The sequence below is a fragment of the Phycodurus eques genome, chromosome 3 (genome assembly GCF_024500275.1).
Source record: "Phycodurus eques isolate BA_2022a chromosome 3, UOR_Pequ_1.1, whole genome shotgun sequence".
Taxonomy (NCBI): Eukaryota; Metazoa; Chordata; class Actinopteri; order Syngnathiformes; family Syngnathidae; genus Phycodurus; species Phycodurus eques.
This window is the reverse complement of record NC_084527.1, coordinates 3,150,317-3,162,418: the sequence shown is the minus strand read 5'-3', so window position 1 is coordinate 3,162,418 and position 12,102 is coordinate 3,150,317. Positions and strand designations below refer to the sequence as shown.

Below are 12,102 nucleotides of genomic sequence, written 5' to 3'. Positions count from 1 at the left end.
ATGAGAAGCCCACTCACCCTTGGGACATCATCATCATCCTCATCATCACTCTCATCATCTGCAATAGGCGGCGGGTGTGGATCAGGACCAGAAGTCACTAGGTTCTCATAGCTCAGTTCCACCTTGTAATGGCAGGACAGGTCACTGTTGTATTCTAAAGACATAGGAGAGTTATGTTAACGCTGCCAGTCAGAGAGTGATTTTTATGCAAAGAAAGAAACATGGATATTTTTGGGTAACAGAAATATAGATGTATATACGTTGCTGAGGGACCGCCACGGCTGCAATCCGACAGGGGGGTCCGTGGGACCCCGAGTCAGAAGTAACGCTTGCACCTGCATCATTATCACTGTCTGAGGCCATGGCAAAGGGGAGCGCTTCAAAATTTGCACTTATTTCTTCTGCAAGGTCAATGCACAAGTCAGCAGCATTCCTGTGCGCTTGGCCCTCAGCGTATGCAAATGGACGGTTTCCAAAGTTGGCCCGAGTCTTTGAATTCTACAAAACAAAGGTATTTGTTTTTGTTTTACTACAAAAGGAAAATGGTGCCACTGAAGACATTTTACTTTTGTACGCATACCTTCTTCTGAATGTGAACCAAAGGCCACATTCCACCAGCCACCTCCTCAAGGATGGGACTGAGCCTTTGGCCACAGTAGGTGAAGTAGACCCGTCCTTTCGGGGCCTGACCAGGGGGTGGAGGTGTACCTTCTGAACGCTCCCAGCCTATTCCAGCCACATTACCTATGTTGACGCAAATCCAGCGTTACCATAGAAATCCCCAGTAATGACATAATGTTTACGTTTGTAACCCCAGCAACAGAGAAGACTATGATTATGATGAAAAATAAAAGCAAAACCAACCAACATAACCCATCTCACCAGGAAGTAGAGACACATCTAGCCTGACGCTCTTCCATTGGAGCAGGCTGGAACCATTATAATGCACTGCCCTTCCATTACTGCCACAAAGAAACAGACAGGAGAAAGAACAGCTCAAAGTTCGAACAACACCAATCAATATAAAACGGCACTCTTATTAGAGACAGAATATTCTAAAAAGAACACCCAGATTGAACTCTCCAATGTAAATGCGTACAAAAGGTCAACATACTTGTGAAACAGACATGTGCCAACAGGGTTGGTCCATGCTCCGTCTCTCTTTTCGGCCTCAGTAGCGAAGCCAAAGGACACAATGGGGCCACTGTCCTCCTCAGAGTCTCCATAGGAGACAACTTCTATCTCCCAATAAAAAGAAGGTGCCTGTGAGGGCAAAGAAGAGGACATTAAAAACCTGTCGAGAGGTAGCAGATCAAAAGAAATTCTTGACAATGATCTTAGTAACATATGAACAACCTGAATTGGTACAGGCGAGGTGGCGTAAATGAAGGTGCCCCTGGGGAGCCCTCCACCAGCACTGGGGTCAGCCAAGAAAGTGACAGAGGTAAGACGGGATGAAAACATGCAGGCTCGGACTGGTGGGAACACTCGGGATGGACACCAGGTTATTTCCTTGGGCTGAAGAGGCAGAATATAAGAAAACAAAAGTTGCAAATATTATAAAGAAATCCTGGTCTTACATTTTTCAAAGGTTTCATATGAACATGTTTATTTATATAAATTAATCAGCATTGACAAAAGATATATATTTTTTTATTGTATTATTATTAGTTCTCCCTTCCAACAAGTAGCATGACAAAAGCAACAGTAATTGAAAAATAAAACTAGGAATAAGTGGTCATTGATAACGACACTGTATCCTACTACAATTATTGTAATTATTTGGAGGAGCTATAAGAGTTGTTCAATTGTCAACAAGTGTTGCGATTGATTAGTTTTTTGATTTAACAATATGCTTGCTATTGTGATTGTAGTTTGCAAATTTTTTAAATAGGGTTACTCCACCTGGCATCTGTCTGTCTGAAGTGGTGGCGGCGGTGGCCTAGCACAATCGCGGTATAACATTCGCACTCTTTCACATTGAGCTTCAATGATACCAAGACGCTCTCCTGAAAACACAAAAACTGAGCATTATCGCCTTTACGGTTCAGGGCGTATCATGTTTTCTTACCAGGACTACATTCTTGAGCAACCAGGTTGAGCACTTCCACAGCTGCAGGACACTGCTGGATGAACTCTTCACAAAAGGAGCTATCCTCCAAGAGCTGCGCCATCACCAGACATGCTCTGAAAAATTAAAACATCATAAGTGTTATCCTACACTATATCTAGTCATGGTTAGCACTCAGGAGTCACCTCAATGTTATGAGTAATATGTTATTAGAGATCTTGAAAAAGATAATACCTTAAATATAAACAACTGCTAATAAAAAGAAAACGTGAAAGGACTCAGGTTAAAAAAAAAAAAGGGGGGGGGGGGGGGGGGGGGAAACACTTGGAAGGGCCAACACTTTTTGGACTGACCTGGTTCTAATTTCAGCCAGCAAGCGAACTGCAGCCATCACTGGGCTTGAGCCATCACCGGAAGCCGGTAGGGACGTGTGAATGGACAGACTGCCCTCCTGTGGCAGAAGCATGGATTGCACTGCTTGCACTACCTTCTCAGTGATTGATAGCTTGTACAAGGGCAATGCCTGAGGATTGGGATGAAGGATCACACTATTGCTTTCCATTAAACAATTAAGGTGATTGTGCTATAGGGAGGAAGTCTTACCTCTGATCTGGGTGTACACAGGCGTGATATTGGTACTGTCAGCACATCTGAGGCTTTACAAGTTCTCCTGTAGTCGCAAGAGGGGAATTTGACAGTTGCAATGCCCTCCTGCTCATTGATGGACATCGCAATTCCCACACTGCCCAGCACTCCTTTACCTATCACCTGGAGATATGAGATATATGCTCATATGTTGAAAAGAAGTTCATTAATGATACAATTAGCAATAGCTATTAGTCATTTGCATCCTTTACCTGAACCTCAGACCCTATTTTAATGGTTTCTTTGAAGCCCCCCAGAGCACAGAGTGCAGCAACCGCCTGCCTGCCAATGGCCTGAAGCTTAGCTAGTTTCCGACCACTGCTGCTCCCATTCTCCAAAATACTCTCAGCATACTTCCCCAACTGAGGGATGAACATCAGTGCTCTGGAGAGGACCTAAGAGAAACACAAGAGTAAACATTATGCTTAAGAGAAAGATTCACCATTGAGGGCCTGAGTTACTACAATCTCAAATAGTGGGCACTAAACTGCATGTTGACTAACAGACTGCAAGCGCTGTGGGGGGCTTTTTGCGCGTAATTTGCTAAGATTTTGATATTTTACTAAGATCCCAAATGGTTGCGTGTTCACACTCTCTAACAGATTGTGGAAACATGGTGGAGACCAATGCATTTTTAAGACGGTTGTACACCTGAGGTCGCTCTGATGGTTTTCAACATAAGAGATTTTGGGAGAGTATAGGCGCAAAATGAAGTTTAAAGTGATGGAACTGCAAGTGTTAGTGGAAGACAAACATGATATTGCTGACTTACAGAAAATAAATCTAGGAGTTCTACAATTTTGGTGACGCCAGCAACCGCGTAAAAGCTAAGCTTTGTGTGGTTGAATTCATCATGCGTATTAGTGGGTTAAAAACAGAACACCCGAAAAACTGATATGGAAGAGGCCAACACGAGACGCTGAAATGACCCAGAGTCAAGTAAATATTGCTGAAAGTTTTGTCATAGGTGACTGACTCCAAGTCAGCTCTTACATGATTCCAAGTTTCAAAATGTAATTGCTGAATAGACTATATGCTGTGATAACCTTTTGTTTCTGACATTTCAAACATGTTTACACCAGCCTTCTCCCCGTCGTCTCTCATTTTGCCTGCACCTCCCCATCACGGGTTACGTACAGCGGCGCTGTTTGGATCTTCCTTTCAGATGCAGTATTTCAAGATGCAAAATAAGCCATCACAATTTGTCTTTAGTCTAATCTATTTGCATACACTCCTTCCATAACGCGCAGAAAAAAAATTGCGTGGCAATTTAGTGAGTTTGGGAGTCCTGGGTGCCCCAGGTTAGTAGATCAGCTTCCACATCTGTTTGCACGAGCAATCATGTTCTTGCAGGCGTTAAACGTGTTAGTTAATCAGGGCCTCGGTGTCTACAGCTTCAGTTTTTCAATTTAATGAAGAAAGCAGCAAAGTGTAACATTTACTTTTTCAGCGGTGCTCGTCCAGATTTGAGCCGTGTTTGACTCGGGGGCTGTAAGCAGACTATGCAACAGAGCAATAACCTCAGCTGCCATACTGTTGGCAACATGCCCACTGATGAATGGCCTAACGGGGTCTGACCTGGCAGAAGACAATTTCCAGTTAGGTTCTTGACATCACTCAGACTTATTTTGTCCAAAATATTAGGGACGAAGGTGACACAAAAGAGTTTTGGTCATAGTACCTAGCCAGCTCTGTGTTCCTGTCCCTACAAGCAGATGTTTGGGCAGTTTTCTTCTTGTCGCCAGTCGTGATGCCACCAGCTGTCTCTTGGGTCAAAGTCTCCACGGGCGGACCGACACTCACTATCAGACCAGACTGAGCCCATTTAGTGGCCTTCCTCAGGGCAGCAGATGCTTCCTCTGTGATCACCTCACAGTTTCCACTCTAGAAAACATAATAAGAGTTTAGAAATGAACCGGAAATTTTTTTTTTTTTTTAAATTATATTGGAGATCCTACTTTGGTCATATCCCTGTCCATTTTGACAACCTTTTCCATGTTTGCCCCGGTGCCAAGCCGAAAGGGGCGTCCCTCTGAACTACTACATTAGAGAAAACACACATACAGTACTTGAGTAGCCTAGCAAATGTGAAACTGAAAATGTTTAGTAATCTTAATAAGCTTACTTAATCTTCAGGGTTTTCAAGCGCAATCTTACCTGAGAAGTGGTTGTAGAACCTCGTGAGATGACTGATCCTCCCTCTTGTGGATGAAGATAGATAGTTTACCATCAACTGCCTCACCTTCTTCCCCAATATCGTCAGCCTTCAGGGCTCCCTTGGAACTGGCTCGAGACAGACTTGTGTCTGGCTCAGAAGAGCTGGGAGAGAGCAAGGTCTGGCAACCTGGCAAGGAGTTGAAAATATTAGCAGAAAATACTAATCTCATGCATGATTTAGTATTTATGTTTTCGAGAAGGAACCCCCCAACCACATGTTATTTATTGTTCAGTGCTAAGAGAGACAAACCTGGTACCACGTAGTCTGCCAGCTTGGCTAGCAGCAAGGCAGCGATACGTGAAGCAGGGTCGTTAGCATCTTGTTGCTCTGCATCGAGCGTATTGATAGAAAAGCTCCATGATGGCAGGGCCACATTGCCACAGTCCTCCACGCTCATGAGTGGCAAGGCAGCTCGACAAAGCTGCAGGATGATGAGCACCAGTTTTGGGGAAGGTCTCTGGTCCAGCAGCAAAGACAAGAGTTTCGAAACACAGGCTGGTTGGCTCAGGATAGCTTTTCCTATGTGGCTCCTGGAATGAAATATAAAGACATTGAATGTATAAATACACTCATAGACATCATGAGAATATTACTACATAAACGTACCTAGAAAGGTCATTGAGAAGACTAAGCACATCCTGTAAGGCATCATTGCCAGCTGCTTGATTCCCACAGCACTCTGTTGCTCTGGCCAGATGATTGGTCAGCAAACTGGACACCTGCCGAGCCAAACCGGAGTGTACTCCATCTGTCGAGCCACCTGAAAGATAGTAAAACAGACAAAATAATTGCTACAAAAATCATAGATTTGTCCCTCATTTCATAATTTCCCATGGTACAACCATCAGTGATAAAATGTTGACAAAGTGCGAGATATTGCCATATCGTTACATCAATATAATGATACTCCTGTGCATTATTTCATATTACCTTCCACTTTCTCCCACTCAATGCAGCGGTTAGCAAGCACCTGGAAAGCAGCCCAGGCCATGGTGGCTACCTTCTGCTTTTTGGTCTGCTTCTCATTAGAGCTGCACTCCCTCTGACCACTCAAGCTACATAAGCTGTCCATGAGCTGAACGAGCCCACTGCGAACTAGGCACTGCTCCTCGCTCCTATGGAGAAGGCATGCAACAAATAAGAATACATGTGGTGAGGATCCTGTGACAAGGTTATGAGGAGATAACGAGGAAACATAAGTCTCTTGCCTCGTGTAGGGTATTGTGCAAAGCAAGCCGATACTGTTGGCACAAGCAATGGGGTAGCGAGCACAAAGGGACACTACAGACGTCATCGTCTCCCCAAAGGCCTCCTGCACCTGCTCTACCATTCCACCACAAGTCAGCTCCTCAATTCTGTACACATTAAACAGATTTACAGAGAGAGATGGTTGAATGCATAATTATGCTTCTGTGTCGTAGCATTCTTTTCTTACCTAGGGCCTCCTTGCAATACCATAGTAACAGGCCCAACCAGGTGGGTGACGCCACCCACTCTGACAGCAGCAGTCAGCAGCTCTCTCATATGAACAAGTGCCTGCTTTCGTGTGCTCCCACGGCGCCAACGTGTCTGCGCAGCAGACAGGAAACTGCTGCTTGACACCTACACAAATGTTGGACATTTGTCATAGTCAGGGGTGAAAAGCAACAAAGTACAATCACTTTGTTACAGTACCCAAGTAGATTTATCAGGTATCTGTACTTGGACTATTTGTTTTTTTGCCTGTTTACTTTCAACGCCTTCATCCAAAAACATAGCTCTACTTTTCTACCCCTACTTGCATTAAAATAGGCGTGTCACTTTCATCAAGCTCTGCAAATGAAGACAAAATGTAAAAAGAGAGAGGTAGTTGAGATCCTTATAAATTGATTGAGCTCTTGGGGACTTATAAAGCAAAAAAACAAAAAACAAACAAAAAAAAACCAAGGAGGAAATCTATTTTTGTACTTCAGTACATTTGAGAGTCTGTACTTTATTACTTTTACCTACTTAAAGGAGTTGGAATCAGTACTTTGACTTCTAACAAGAGTCTTTCTGCTTTTTCCATAAGTACAGCTTTCTGCACTTCTTCCACTCCTGGTCAATCGTCAGTTCAGTGCATACGTTGCCATGAATTATTGTAAATGTCTACCACTTTCAATTAAACTACAATTTAAGCAATAGACTTACAGCTTGATCGGGTGTAGTGCCGATAAATGCAAAGAGCTGACCCAGGAGAACACTGTACGTTGGCTTGTCTCTGCTGTCCTCAACAGCCAGAGACTGCAGCAGTGTAAATGAGCTACTGCGATGACTCGTAGGGTGGTGTCGCCTTCTGCAGCAGAATTACAAAGAAATATTTAACGCACAAAACAAACAAACAAACCATTGATTTATTTAAAGGTCAATCTAGTGAACAAAATAAAGAAGTACCTTTGAGCAGCATGTGTAAACTCCAGATCTTGGTTAGCAATCATCTCCAAGTCAGAGGGCGCAGACATGCTGCGCAGGAAGACCGGCTGCTTCACAATGGAGATTGTCGTCTTGGCATCTGATACAGATTTAGAAGCTGACAAAAAAGGTCAGAGAAAATCAAAAAGACTGTCCAAACTGGAAAGAATTATACATCAAGAAATACAGTTTAAATAGTGTCATTAGGATTAAAGGATGCCTACCTGGGCCCGGTGTTCCTGCAGGTGTCGTGGTTAAGCTTCTGCAATGTGGCGCGATGGTAACATGGAGCAGTAGCTCCGTACGATTCATCAGACTCTTCACCAGTGCCTTAGTTTTAGCCAATGGGGTGCTACTTTTAAGGTGCATTGCGTTTACCTCATGAAAGAACTTCTCCCTGTCGTCGCAGATATAAATGTGGTTACAGATGACGTTATACCCTTGTGACTGAAGTCATCACATTAATGCTTTTTAATTGACTTGCCTCAATCCAAGGACAACATTTTCCAAGTCACTAAAATCAAGGGGCACCTCTTTCAGGGAGCAAAGGAGTTCGAGCTCTTTAATCTTATTCTGACACACAAAAAGAAGAGTGAAAAATGAATATTCAATCATAGTGCTGTGTCAAAAGCATTGCTTGGCAGGATACCTCAAAGAAGTGGTAGTCATGAAAGAAAGGAGTGTTGTTCTCGAGCTTTCCCTGCTGGGCCTCCTCTACCTCATTCTGCCACTTCTGCTCCAATTCTGCTACACTCTGCAGCCAACATGAAGATAATTATGCAAAGTTGATTTTGGTGATGTGGGTTATTACAGGTTTTTCCACGATTGCCACCCCTTATTGTCAATATGTCAATACAGCCATTCGATATATTGGAAGAGTATCAGATCTGATGCATGACTGTATGTGGGGGAAGGAGAGAAAACACGTTAAGACTTCCCACATAAAAAAGTAAAACATCTTTACACAAAAAAACAATGTTCTGAAAGCACTGACTGTATGTTTTATGTTGAATTCAACAGAATTCATAGTTTAATGGTGAAAAAGTATTGACCCCTTTCTCAAAGTCTTCTATTTTTGCACAGTTACCCCACTTTAATGTTTAAGATCATCAAATAAATGTAAATATCAGACAAATATAACTAGTGGACTTAAACTGCTGTTTTTAAATGTCGATTTCATTTATGAAGGAACAAAACTATACAAAGTAAAAAGTAATGGCCGCCTAAACCAAATAAATGGTTGGGCTAGCTTCAGCAGCAACAACTGAAATCAAGCGTTTTCTCTAAATGGCAATGAGTTTTTCACATCTCTGTGGAGATATTTTGACCCACTCTTCCTTGCAGAGTTGTTTTAATTCAGCAAAAATGGAGGTTTTCCGAGCATGAACGGCCTTTTTAAGGTTATGCCACAGCATTTTAATCAGATTCAAGTTTGGACTTTGACTACGCCACTCTAAAATCTTCATTTTGTTTTTTTAAGCTATTCAGAAGTTGACTTGCTGGTGTGTTTTGGATCGTTATCCTGCTGCAGAATCGAAATGCGCTTTAGCTTGAGGTCGCAAACTGATGGCTGAAAATTATCCTTCAGGATTTTCTGTTAAAGAGCAGAATTCATGGTTCCATCAATCACGGCAAGTTGTCCACATCCTAAAGGAGAAAAGCAGCCCAAGACCATGTTTGACTGTTAGCCTTTATGTTCTTTTTGGTCAGCAGTGTTTTTGGCCTTGGAACTCTGCCATGGATGCCATTTTTGCCCAGTCTCTTCTTTATTGTTGTGTCATGAACACTGACCTTAACTTAGGCAAGGGAGGCCTTCAGTTCTTTCGAGGATTGTCATGAGTTCCTTTGTGGCCTCCTGGATGAGTCATTGCTGTTCTCTTGGTGTAATCTTTATAGGCCGGCCACTCTTGGGAAGGTTCACTACTGTTCCATGTTTTCTCATTGTGAGGATAATGGCTCTCCCTATGGTTCGCTGGAATCCTGAAGCTTTAGAAATGGATTTGTAACCCTTCCCAGACTGACAGATGATAGATTGTCAACTGTTCTGGAATTTCTTTGGATTGTGTCCTTTTATTGCAGCATTTTTAGATCTTTTGTCTGACTTGATTTTGTCAGGACAGATTCTGTTGAAGTGATTTCCTGATTGAACAGATCTGGAGATAATCAGGCTTGGGTGTGGTCAGTGAAAATTAACCCAAAATTGTGATTAGTCACAATTAATTCATGTTTTAACAGTGTAATTACTTTTTCACACAGGGCCAGGTAACTTTGAATAGTTTTTTGTCCTTAATCAATGAAATCACCATTTAAAAACAACATTTTAAGTTCACTTGGGTTATATTCATCATTACATTTGTTTGATGATCTTAAACTCTAAAGTAGGGAAACTATGCAAAAATATAAGAATTTTTGAAGGGGGCCAATACATTTTCACAGCACTGTACTCTCATCATTTTGAACAGCATGCCCTCTGAAATAGCTTGTCAGTAATCTCCATTAAAACGTAAATGTTCAAACGTTGTTGGAACTTGGTGTGTTAACCTTTTGTCATATTAATGTTAAAATCACAATGGAATAACATGTGTTATCATTTGTAATTTAAGATATGTAGTATTGACAGTAAACACTGAGATTCACATCACCTTAAAAAGTAAAACATGCGCCATCTTGCTCATACTTGGATAACGAACATCAAAAGTATATTACTCCACGCCCCCTCTCTCTCTTAAAAAAAAAAAAAAAAAGAAAAGAAATGCTTACCTGCAGTTGACGCTCCATTGCATTTATCTTCTTGAAGGTCTCTGCCATGATCTTACAGACCAGGTCAAACTCTTCTGCGTGCTCTTCACGGTACTGGTAGTTGACAAGTGACTGCAGGCCATCCACTAAACTGAGATGCTTTATGACACATGACACTATAACCTCCTCCATGACATCTGGCCGGATCACCTCTCTTTCAGGAATGAAATAGTTGGGTATTACATCGTTATATTCATGACAAGAGTGCAATATATTATGTAAAATGTACTACAAATAATATAAAGCATGTTAACAGCTCTCACTTAATGCTTGGACGAAACTGCGGGCGAGCTCTTCCCGACACCTCTCGCAACCTTCCCATGATGCCTGGAGGGAGGCGTATGCGTGGCAAGTCGAAGTAGGCGCCGGATGTAAAACCCGGAGGCGGGATTAGCACATCGGCAGGGTAGGTAAATTCCCGGTCCTCCTCGATGGTTAGCGGCAGAGGTGAAGGGCTTGGAGTGAGAGCAGGAGAGAGTGCGCCGTTTGCTTCCACCTGCCACTGACACCTGAGGAAAAAGTCAACATTCTGCATCCTAATTTTGACACACACCTTCTCCTTATAGATATGGATGGCAGCATAATATACTGTGATTGAAAGTCACACACTTTATTGTTATGCTCAAATACATTTCACTAGCCCATGTAATAAATATAGTACAAAATAAGAATCTAAATGTTGTAGCGTCATCTGATGCGTCACCTTTGCAGGAGCTTTGAGCAGAGCAAATCATGGCAGGCGTCCTCCTCTCTCGTCACCTCTGGCCCATTATACAGAATGCGCAGCATTGAGCAAGCTAGCACTGACAGGCCAAGTGCTAGGTCTGCCAGGAAAGGGAGGCCTCCAGAGACATCCTCGGATGACTCCTGAAAAGATGACATCAACAAAAGAAATATCATTGTACAAGTCATGGGGCGACAGTAGCTCATCTGTAAGGACTTGGGGCTTTGGAGGAGGTTCACGATTCAAATCCTGCAACGGACAAATTAACAACAGCAACTAGCTGTTAGAGGGATACTAGTCTGCTTCCTGGCTACTGTCGAGGTGGACTTGAGCAAGGCACCATCCCCACCCCCCAGCTCATGAAGTGCAGCATTGTTTGCGTGGACCTTTCACTCTGACATCTCTCCTTGGATGTCTGCATGTGGGTGATTCGGTTGTGTGTGGTGTGCAACACAAAAATACATACAGCAGAGTGTGAGTTTGAATTTCCCCTTGAGGGATTACAACAAATATAATACAAATTAAATCAACACATGTAAGGATTCTAACAACATGCCAATGTTACTGTCTTTTACCTGAGCTCTGACTGTACAAGAAAAGCCCCACATGGCTTTATCAGGGGTGTTGTGCTCTCGTCCACTTCTCATTTCAAATGAGAAGGTCACTATATCACCTTCAACCTAAAAAAAAAAAAGACGCATGTATGAGGATTTATGCGGTAAACACTACAACTGAGGATAGTTCACATTGTATCTTTCGCCCACAGCTTCTATTACCTTGACGAGATCTTTGGGCCACCCTGTCCCCAAAACACTGCGACTGCCATATCCCAGAGTGTTTCCTCCATATTCGGTTACTTTACGGCTATTGGCGTTGGGACCGGCATAAATAACCAACTAAGGAAAAAAAAAAAAAAAAAAAAAAAAAAAGAATACATTGTTCATAGCACAACAGCTGGCGAAATATGACAACAAATGTGACTGTACTTTGTGAAAGTGTTGTTTAATGAACACCTTATCATAGTCATATTGCGAAGAGCATCGGGAATCAAAGCGAAGGTACAAACAGCGAGCCCCCGGAATGTGCACAGTCTCCTTGAATTTATAGTTGTCTCGCACAGGATGCACAGTCTCCACTGTCTTTCCAGCAGCCCAAGGGGCAGGGATCTTTAGTCCTGTCAAGAATCCTGGCTCCTCACGTTCATCAAGAATTCTA

General features: G+C 42.7%; 1 protein-coding gene across 1 annotated transcript in view; it reads right to left on the bottom strand.

Annotated features, from left to right (window-relative positions):
- LOC133399722 (probable E3 ubiquitin-protein ligase HECTD4) overlaps positions 1-12,102 on the bottom strand; it is a 35,341-nt gene that overhangs the window by 12,784 nt on the left and 10,455 nt on the right. Inside the window, exons 21-51 of the mRNA XM_061671468.1 lie at positions 11,901-12,099; positions 11,664-11,783; positions 11,463-11,567; positions 10,867-11,030; positions 10,427-10,672; positions 10,125-10,317; positions 8,014-8,118; positions 7,845-7,937; positions 7,589-7,757; positions 7,347-7,482; positions 7,104-7,248; positions 6,370-6,536; positions 6,143-6,289; positions 5,865-6,049; positions 5,541-5,694; positions 5,184-5,464; positions 4,874-5,060; positions 4,675-4,756; positions 4,398-4,600; positions 4,159-4,294; positions 2,929-3,111; positions 2,675-2,839; positions 2,425-2,594; positions 2,072-2,187; positions 1,906-2,009; positions 1,357-1,518; positions 1,115-1,263; positions 883-962; positions 581-744; positions 261-498; positions 18-154 (exon numbers count right to left, since the gene is read on the bottom strand). Coding sequence (XP_061527452.1) covers positions 18-154; positions 261-498; positions 581-744; positions 883-962; positions 1,115-1,263; positions 1,357-1,518; positions 1,906-2,009; positions 2,072-2,187; positions 2,425-2,594; positions 2,675-2,839; positions 2,929-3,111; positions 4,159-4,294; positions 4,398-4,600; positions 4,675-4,756; positions 4,874-5,060; positions 5,184-5,464; positions 5,541-5,694; positions 5,865-6,049; positions 6,143-6,289; positions 6,370-6,536; positions 7,104-7,248; positions 7,347-7,482; positions 7,589-7,757; positions 7,845-7,937; positions 8,014-8,118; positions 10,125-10,317; positions 10,427-10,672; positions 10,867-11,030; positions 11,463-11,567; positions 11,664-11,783; positions 11,901-12,099 — 4,885 coding nt within the window. The remainder of the gene's footprint in view (positions 1-17; positions 155-260; positions 499-580; positions 745-882; positions 963-1,114; positions 1,264-1,356; positions 1,519-1,905; positions 2,010-2,071; positions 2,188-2,424; positions 2,595-2,674; positions 2,840-2,928; positions 3,112-4,158; positions 4,295-4,397; positions 4,601-4,674; positions 4,757-4,873; positions 5,061-5,183; positions 5,465-5,540; positions 5,695-5,864; positions 6,050-6,142; positions 6,290-6,369; positions 6,537-7,103; positions 7,249-7,346; positions 7,483-7,588; positions 7,758-7,844; positions 7,938-8,013; positions 8,119-10,124; positions 10,318-10,426; positions 10,673-10,866; positions 11,031-11,462; positions 11,568-11,663; positions 11,784-11,900; positions 12,100-12,102) is intronic.